The sequence below is a fragment of the Aptenodytes forsteri genome, unplaced genomic scaffold (assembly GCF_000699145.1).
Source record: "Aptenodytes forsteri isolate BGI_AS27 unplaced genomic scaffold, ASM69914v1 Scaffold19, whole genome shotgun sequence".
NCBI classification, from domain to species: Eukaryota; Metazoa; Chordata; class Aves; order Sphenisciformes; family Spheniscidae; genus Aptenodytes; species Aptenodytes forsteri.
In genome coordinates, this window is record NW_008795327.1 from 87,885 (window position 1) to 97,105 (window position 9,221).

A 9,221-nucleotide genomic window follows, 5' to 3' on the forward strand; every position below is an offset into this window, starting at 1 on the left:
GGCCGGGGGCGATTGCCGCTCCTGTGCCGCGTACAGCGCCGCTGCTGCCAGCTCTAACAGCTGTTTGCGCAGGGGAAGCAGTCCGAGTCCTCCACTCAAGCGCATTCCTCTTGCTGTACCCCCCACGCGAGGGTCCCCTTTCTTCCCCACGCGCTGAGGCACAGGTTGCTCAGCCGGGATTACTTCCCCCAAATAGGCTCATTTGCTAATTTTATCCGGGGCTTGGCAAGGGCTGCCTGCCCCCCACCCGAAAAGCCTCCCGCAATAAACATCCTTGGCTAGGGCTCGCCCCGAGACACCCAAGAGGGCCTGGTGGGTGGGAGAAGGAGCCCTGGCACCCCTGCTGATCTGAGCCCAGCCCAGGCACCTTCTCTCTGCCCACACAAACAGATGTTCATGCAAATTTAATGCAGTTTTATTACAGCTACAACATTTATACATCACAGGCCATACTGCAAACACTGGAGGGGAGAGCCCCAGCACAGCCCCACAGCGCAAGGCTGGGGGGGGCACCTGCTGCCCAGCCCAGAGCAGAAAGTGGACGGCGTGGGGGGGCAAGCTCCGGGAAGGCAGCATCCAGCAGGCCGGGGTTCCAGGAGCTGGAGAAGATACTGGAGCCATCAGTACTTGGGACGTTTCACCTCAACCCTGGAAGAGACAGAGGGGCAAGGACGGTGGCGAGGATGCAGGGCAGACAGCTCCCATCCCCCTCCCATGCAGAACTCAGAACCGAGGTCCACAGTTTCACCCCACAGAACAGCGGGGGGGGCCCCAACAGCTCCTCGGGGCACCCCGCTGGATGGGGCAGGACTGTCTGGTCAAGGAAGAGACCCAACACAGCCCTGGGGTCTGCTCAGCACCCGCCCATGGCCCAGGGGAGAGGTGCCCTGCAGGCTCTGCTGAGCTGAGCAGGGCAGGAGCACCGAGGGGACCAAGTGTTCTCCACTCTCCTTCCAGCCCCACTGCCGAGAGCCAGCGGGGAGGTCTCTGCCCCCTGCAGCCCCTGGGGGAGGTAGCAGGAGACAGCCAGGCCCCAGTACTGCCCTGTGGCCAAGCCCAGAGCAGAGACAACTTTACTAACCCATCAGCCTCCAACTTCTTCCTCTTCTCAATGATCTGCAGAGAAAGCACAAAGTCCTGTTACCCTCAGGGTAGCTGGCTGCCCACAACCGCAGCAGAGGGGTTGTAGGGTGCAAGATACACCTGGGGAGAGCTGTAGCCAGGCCAGAGCAAGCCGAGGTGAGCTAAAGCTGTCCACAAGCTGCCCAAACTCTGGAGAAGCTTGGCCTGTTCCCCCTTTGCTCCATATTTTGGCCACCAAAGACCATTTGTTCTCACCTTCCCCCAGCCCATCCCGTGCCGTTGGGGTGCTCACAGCCAGCTCACCCTGCCAGGACAACCCCCCGCTCTGCCGGTTAGCCAACAGCCGCTAAACATGCCTTGTCCCCTCCAAGCCCCTTTGGATGGCTCCGAGCTGCTGGCTCTGGACACATTCATCTGCTGCAGAGCCCGGAGCAAAAAGCCCCCGATTGGGACTGCTCCCAGGGCAACAGCTCCAAACGCAGCTCCAGATGCATCCACAGTCCTGAAGCCTCAAGTATTTGGCTGATGCTCTTGCAAGGAGCAAATCCAGCTTCTGGAGAGCAAGCCCTGCTGCACACATACACCGGCAGTGTCTGGCTGCCAGGACATGGGCTGGAGCGAAGAGCCGTGACTAGGACAGCGAGGGCAGGACTAGGTGGGAGCTCTCCTGGGCTACGCTGGCAGCTCACAGCCTAAACAGACGATACCCCAGCACCGGGCACTCACCGCACTGATCTTCTTCCACTGCCGGTCCAGCTCTGCCTTGTCATTCGTCTCCTTGAAGCGACGTGTTTTGCGTCCCTCGGACATCTTGATCCCATACTGGAAGGCCGCCCTGGGGAAGGAGCGAGACAGAGCTCAGCGCTCACAGGGGATCCACAGCCTGCCAGGGGAACGGACACATCTGCCCCAGCCACGAGCCCGTACGCCAGAGCCGGCTTGGGCCCCTGAAAGCAGCGGCTGGGCAGTCCTCCTCAAGAGTGATACTAAGAGCAAAGACAAGCCACCAGGCCCAGGATCCACAGCTCCTCCTCGGGTCCTCACCAGGGAACCCCCTTCTTGCTTTAAGCTCCCCCAGGACCCAGGTTTGGCCAGCATGGCCACCCCCACCCAGAATCCTTGCTCAGCCCTTCACAAGGGCTGCACTCACTTGGGCAGAGCCTCTTTGTTGTTCATGTATTCGCTGTACTCCTCCTGGGTGTCAAAGTCCCAGCGGCCCAGAGGTCCTTTCTTGTTACCCTGCAGTGAAAACACAACTCAGAGCAGCTCCTCAGTTGACGCTGACCAGGGCTCCTCATGCAGCCCCGCGTGCCCAGGCAAGATCTCAATCTCCCATCGGCCCCAGTTCAATGGGCTTGCGCACCCAGTCTGGCCTTGGCTCCGAGATCCCCTCCCTGAGAAGCCCCAGACAGGAGATTCTGTGGAAGAGGGGAGTTGAGATGGACTAGCACATCCCCCCCCTCCCCCCCCCACCTCTTGGTCAAGTGCCAGTGTCGCACTGGGACAGTCCCAGTCGCACTGTCCCAGGACTGCTCCCTGGGACAACAGATCCCGCCCAGACCCAGGCACACAGATCAGCAAACCCCAAAACACATTCAACGCCCAGCTCCAGAGCATTCAACCCCTCTGCACAAGCCTGCTTCTCTCCAGTGGGATCCTCTCAGCCTGCACTGATGCCTAGTTCGCTGGCTGGTCCTAAAGGCTGGTGGTGGCATACCTGATCCATTTTGCTGTAGTCCACCTCTTCATCGCTGTCCACAGCCATATCATCCATTCTGTAAAGAAAAGAAAAGCAAGGAAAGGGTTCGGAGTGGGTCCATGGGACATGGATCAGGACCTTAGAGGCAGGCTGGTGGGAGCCACCTCTTGTGGCCCCAGACCGAACGCTCTCAGTTCCTGGACCAGAGAGAAGCTCCTCCAACTGCAAGCCCTGCAGGTGAGCTGTACCACAAGGGCATCCGAGATTGCAAATGCTCCTAAGGTGATTCTGCAGGCTGAAAGCTGTTCCTCTTCTGCCGAGGGACTGCTTTGCGGCCAGAGCTCAATGAGCACACGAATTACCAGGGAACCCGGCAGACTCCCAGCCACCTCAGCTTCTCCCTGGCACTGAGGGGCAGCAGACTCCAGGTAGCCATTTATAGCAGAGACCAGCTAAGAAAAGGCCAGGTCTGCCAGAACCAAGGACTCGGGGAGCATTTTAACAGTAGGTTGCAACCCCAGACAAAGCCAGGCCCACTCCTCCCAACAAGTAGCGGGGCTGATGTTCAAGGTCTTGCTGCCAGAGAAGAGCAGCCCCTCGGCACACCCCGCTCCCAACCCGCAGCTTCTTGCTGCTTCCTTACGTAGCAGGGTAGCACTCGGCGTAGCTGTTCGACATGCCGAAGAAGTCCCCCAGCTGCTTCTTGTCTTCTGGCTTCTTCAATGTGACAATGGTCAAGGAAAGGACCACCGCGTAGCCTTACAGCTAAGGGCTGAGCACAGCCAGCCAAAGAGCCATCTCCTGCCCTAACGCAACCAAATTGGAGGCTGCAGAGCTTATATTTGGCGTACGAGCAGCAAGGTTTTGGCAGCATTTCTCTGCTACCGGAGGAAAAGCCCTCCCAAGTGAGGAAGGACAGCCACACAGCCATGCTCAGGCAAGGCCTGCCTGCAAGGGAAGCCTGGCCCCGCAGTCGGCCAGGCTGACACAGACAGTAAAGGATATGACTCTGCTCCTTCCCAGCCAGCGGCTCCAGCAAACTTCTCGTTGATGGACTTGATAAGCTCCTTGGCTGAGCCGGGTCCTGGGGTAGAGAGAGCAGCAGGCTGAGTTTTGGGGGAGGAACAGCTCACCGCAATACACATGGGGCTGGGCAGAGCCCCCTTCTGCACGACCAATTAATTGGGACGGGGTAACCGGCAGAAGGACAGGCTGCATATGAGGCAGAAGAGGAGGAGCCAGGAGAATACCGAGGAGCAGCAAACCAGTTCAAGCACAGACAGGGGCAGCGTGATCCTAGGAGGCCCTGAATCCTCCTCAGCTTACAGCCAGCGTAAGGTTGTTTGAGCTGGTCTGCTGCCAGGGAAGGATCTGCACACACACTCAACCCAGGCTGGCATGCAGCAGCCCGTAGGCACAAAACTCTTCACCCCAAAGCCCTCACGGCAGGCAACTCCCTCCATCATAGCAGTCTCTGGGAGAACAGGGAGCTCATGCAGGCCAGCGAGCCAAGCAGTTCCGAAATCTGCAACCCCGTACAGCCTCGCTCAAACATCCAGCCTCATTCAAATGTCCACACCGCTTGGCTCACCTTTGTCGATGTCTGTGGGCTGCAAAGAAGAGGGAAGGATACCATGTCACCCGGGAGGGCTGAAAGCAGGCAAGTGACAGCGTTGCATGACTTGCAGCTCCACTTTAAGACTCTCTGTGGCAAGCACACAGAGCTGAACCATAAAAGCTACTGGCTTGTGCTAGTCCCGCCTTATTTGCTGAAGGAGAGGACAAGCACCCAGCCACCCACCATCCCCTGGTTGGAAAGACAGAGCTCGGCAAGAGCTGAGCACTGACACCCAAAGTCACCCGGGTGACCCCACCAACCCCACAGATGCACTCCCCAAAGGGCAGAGATCAGGTGGGACAGTCCAGGCTTCACGAGCAGAGGCTCACCTCATCATCAGCCTTGGGCTTCTCAAAGTAGCTGTGCCTCTTCTTTTCTTCCTCCCGCTCACGGTCACGCTCCCTGTCCCTGTCACGCTCCCGATCCCTGTCACGTTCTCGGTCCCTGTCACGCTCCCGGTCCCTGTCACGCTCTCTCTCACGGTACCTCTCACGCTCCTTCTCCCGTGGCACCTTCGCAGTGGAGGGCACATAATCCCCAATGTCTTCAAAGATGCTAGAAGCGGAAAAGAGCCTGCAGTTACGGGTGCTGCAAGAGAAGAGGCTGCAACCACCTCCCTTTGAACTGCAACCTAATAAAGGAGCACGCAGCACCAACACCGAGAGCTAAGGACGCCCACTAGAACTGGCTTCTACATCTGTCAGAGGTATCACTGCATTTTTGCGCTCTTCTACTGCCTGGACCTGCTTCTTGTGGTCCAGGACAACAGAGAGCCCTTGCCTGCCTCAAGCCTGAAATCATAAACAGAGCTTGCCTCCAGCCTTGTCCTACAAACCGCAAGTCCAAAGAGGCAGCTCGCTCCGGAAGCGCTAAACCCAGCCCTCTCCAAATGTGGTGGGCCAAAAAGACATTCCTTAAGGCAGAGAGCTGTGACCCCACAGCCTGTGGGCAGGGAGGCACTTACTTCATATCAGCTTCAGGGGGCTTCTTCTCATCCAGCTTCCCTGCAAGGACACAACAGCAGTGAGAGGCGCATCATCCACTCCGCCACCTGCACTGTTTCTCTGTCCCCAATCTGGTTTCCAAGCCCGAAGAGCGGCAGGCCCGGAGGCTGTCCCGACTTCCTCTTCGGTTACCACATCATATCTAGCCCCCTCCGGAAGCCATGTTGTCCCTCCCCAACAGGGGACATTTCCCCAAGGAACTGGGCCTTAACCAGGAAGAGCAGAGCAGCATGAGGCACCCCTGCAGCTGTAATTTCTCAGCAGCCAGTCCCCTGCGGTCCTGCCGCAGAACAGCCTGCCTTCAGGCCTGGGGTTATAGGAAATCACTGTCCTCTAAGTCCACTGCCTCATGGCACAGGGGAATGCAGCAAACCAAACCACATCTCATTCTCTCGGGATATGCTTCAAGCATTAAGTCCTACTACTCGGTTCCCTTCAGCTCCTACCTTTGTCTTTCTTCTTGAGCTTCTTGTTGCGGGTCCCTTGCCTGAGATAGGAGAGGATCTGCGTCAGTTTGCTGATGACAATGTCATTGGTGGTCAGCGTGGTCTGTGCCTGAAAGAGAAATCCCCAAGGAAGCGTCCGACTCCCTTGACAGGGAACCCCCTCCCAGCAAGACCTGCTCTGGCCAATTCAGACCAATGCGGTCAGGCAACTTGGACACTAGCTGGGTACCTCCATGGTGGGGCAGTCAGCCTTGCTCCGGATCAGCGTTGTTGGGATATCGGTGTCGGCATACTCATCGTCCAGATCTACCACGTAGGCCATCCTCCCCGGCAGGAACAGCTCATTCCGCTCGTAGGCCTTGTTCTTGAACAGAATGCGGTAGATGTTGCGACCTGGAGGGGAAGGAAACGCGTGGGAGAGCTGCTCTTACAAGAGCAACAGACAAGCCCATAGTGAAGCATATTTAGTTTATCAGAAACATCAGAATCACCTCAGAGACACGCTTCCTCCAGCCCTCAAATTCAGGACGCCTACACCTCAGACTCTCCCCCTCCAATGACTGAAGTTTTTCATTCCTCCATTCACCCCCCAGGATTTCTCCCACATTCATGGCACAACGCAAGGTGGGGAACAGCCACATCCACACAGTCTTACCCAGCCGGGTCTTAAATTCAATTTTGTTCTCAGGATCTTCATCTTTCCTGAACAGAAACAGAAAAGAAACAGAAGTATTATGCTAAGCGTATGCCTCCTCTGCATCCTTCTCTCTGGGAGGCAGCTGCACTCAGGAGTGCAAAACCCTCAACCACTCACTTAGTTTCTTTCTGGGGCTTCTCCATCATTTCCTCCTCTTCCTTCTCCTTGCTGGCAATCTCAGCCCGTACCTTGCCACAGAGTAAATCCATGCATTACAGACCAATCCGTGCCACTGCTGCCCATCAGAACCAGTACGCCCACTTCCACCAGCTCCCCAACCCTTCATAAATCTTTCCCAGAAAGAGAAATCCACGCTGACAAGACTGAAGCACCCGTAAGTGGCAACTACTGCCCTCTGCCCACCCTCTCTGCCTGTGGGAGCAGACAGGGTAGAAGAGCAGCGTGGCGATATCTGTGCTCACCTTCTGCAACAGCGCAAAGTCCAGACCCTTCACCAAGTGAGTGTGCTCCATGTCACCACCCAAGAACTTGGACTCCTGGATCAACTGTCTCCTCTTCTCTGCAGCGGATTTATCCCTGTGCAACAAAAACGGAGCCAGTTACGAGACAGCCCCTCTGGAGCAGACTGGCAAGACAAGGCCGCGCCGCAGGCTCACGTACGCCTCTGCCGTCGGCCCCACAGCCCTGTAGTTGGCAGTTGTGCTGATCAGCTCTGTTTCCTCGTAGTCCTTGTTCACACCATCTCTCCTCTCCTTGGCTCGATCCCTGTACTTCTCGGCCAACTCCCTCTCGCGCTCTATCTCCTGCTGGCGCAGCTTTGCGTAATAGCTGGGGTTGGAAAAACAGCTCAGTGTTAGAGTGACACGTTCACACTTTTGATGTACCGGTCAGGTAACAGCCCCCGAGGCCCCACGCATGCCTGTTCTGCTCCCAACCCCTTCCCCAAAAAACGTACTAAAGCACCGTGGGACACAACATACGTGGAGGACACCAGACAAGATGAAACTGCTGTACTGAGGCTAACTAAAGAGGAGCTCAGTCTTCCCTTCCAAAGGGAAGAGGTCAAGTGCAGTCCTGCTGCACAGATGTGCCCCAGAAGACACAGTCACCAGTGCAGATGTCCCATCACTGCCCTGCTCTGCCTCACACCCGCAGAGCCTCTCTCGCTTCTTCCGGAGGTGAAGCTTCACCCCCATCCTGCTGCCGCCCTCCCACATCTGTTCCCACAAGCAGCGACAGTCACTCAGTCAGAGCTCTTCTCACTCTGCTTGGCTCCAAAGCCCCAGAATAATCCAGGCCACTCAGGGTCCGCTTCGGTAGCCCAAGAGCTCAGAAGCTGCTTCCATGGGAGCAACATGATGTACGAAGACAAGTCTTGATGCATTGCTTTCCCCATTTACCTTTTCTTCTTCCTCCTACGAGCCGCTGGGTCTTCATCTTCGTTGTACTCCCGGGGCATCCTGGAAAAGGGCGAGAAACCACACGTACAGTCTGCAGAGCCATACAAACACAGGCAGCGAGACAGAACAGTCCCTCAGACACAGCAGGGCACCGAGATGCTCAAAGATGGGAAGAGTACAGTCCCATTCCTCCCTAATTCCACTCTGTTGGCAGGGAGAGGAGGGAAAAGCATTGATTTTCACAGAACAAAAACTAAATCGCCTCCTGCACAAAGCGTCTTAACAGAGCCTCTCGCTCTGTCATTTACAGCAGTCCTGACCCACCTGTTTCTCCACTTAACACGCACATGTACAGCTTGCATGGACCCAAGCACAAAGCAGGGCCAAGCTCTGCTCCTCGGGCCCTGCCTGCACACGCATTAGCAAAAGCCCCTTTAGATACTCCACTGCAGAGTGCAAGGGGAGAGAGTCAGGCAGGAACGGAGCCCCAGAGGGAAAGCGGACATGCTTTGTCCCACAGTCCTGTGAAATAGAGTCCTACTCACTCATGGTGGCGAGATTTGGATGGTGGCGCAGATGTTGGCGCAGCCCGCGGGGTCATGAGAAGCTTTCTGAAGTCTTCATTGGTCAGCTTGGACCTGCAAAGAAGAGAGGAAAAAGAAACCGTCATCCCCCCATAAGCTTTGGCAGCCTGATGGCTTCTGAGGAGGCAGAGGGTTTGCCAGCATGTCCTGTGCGACCGAGTCAGACATGGGGTCCCCATGGATGGAGACCAAAGGCTGCATTGTACCAGTCACTCCCAGCCTCTAGATGGGGGAATCGGCCTTGGGCCCCATAGTCCTGGTCCAGTCCTGCCCCAGTGTCATACTCACTGGTGGAAGGAGTGCGAGTCGTCCACATCGTGGCCATCAGGGGCCAGGGGGTTGGAGAACGGTTCATCTGTGGGACAGGAGGAAAGAGAGCGCTCAGAGCCTGCCTGCGTGGCTTCAACCCCTCTCCAACCCCCACAATCCTCCCAGCCTGGTCCCTGCTCAGGAACAGGGAAGGCAGCAGCGTTCACCCACCGCCCTGCTCCTCCGCCAAGCCCAGGCCGCTGACACCCTGTGGTGGCCTCACCAGGGTGCATGGGACGAAGGGGTCCTGGTGTCACTGCCCACCATGAGACCTTGCCACCCCCTCAACCCGAGTGACTCCTGGTGGGTGTTCTAGTGTCTCCCCCGGGAGGTGGCCTCTGTGCCTCCCCGGGGGTGTCCCGTCCCCCCCACCTCCCGGGACTGCCCTTGCACACCCTCCACCCCCAGAAATGCCCTACT

General features: G+C 57.2%; 2 protein-coding genes across 2 annotated transcripts in view; one reads left to right on the forward strand and one right to left on the reverse strand.

Annotated features, from left to right (window-relative positions):
• Positions 1–399: 399 nt before the first annotated feature.
• On the reverse strand, positions 400–8,848 carry IK (IK cytokine, down-regulator of HLA II). The gene is made up of 19 exons (XM_009280071.2): positions 8,781–8,848; positions 8,454–8,546; positions 7,909–7,968; positions 7,169–7,336; positions 6,970–7,084; positions 6,665–6,735; positions 6,506–6,552; positions 6,080–6,243; positions 5,851–5,959; positions 5,365–5,404; positions 4,730–4,955; positions 4,374–4,392; positions 3,788–3,866; positions 3,426–3,506; positions 2,801–2,858; positions 2,234–2,322; positions 1,810–1,918; positions 1,082–1,116; positions 400–648 (listed from the first exon to the last, which is right to left on the reverse strand). Exons 2-19 carry the CDS (start codon positions 8,507–8,509, stop codon positions 621–623), a joined length of 1,554 nt encoding a protein of 517 aa, XP_009278346.2. The 5' UTR covers positions 8,510–8,546; positions 8,781–8,848; the 3' UTR covers positions 400–620.
• The window catches only part of NDUFA2 (NADH:ubiquinone oxidoreductase subunit A2), a 2,860-nt gene continuing 2,273 nt past the window's right edge, over positions 8,635–9,221 (forward strand). Inside the window, exons 1-2 of the mRNA XM_019472276.1 lie at positions 8,635–8,694; positions 9,118–9,155. Coding sequence (XP_019327821.1) covers positions 8,635–8,694; positions 9,118–9,155 — 98 coding nt within the window. The remainder of the gene's footprint in view (positions 8,695–9,117; positions 9,156–9,221) is intronic.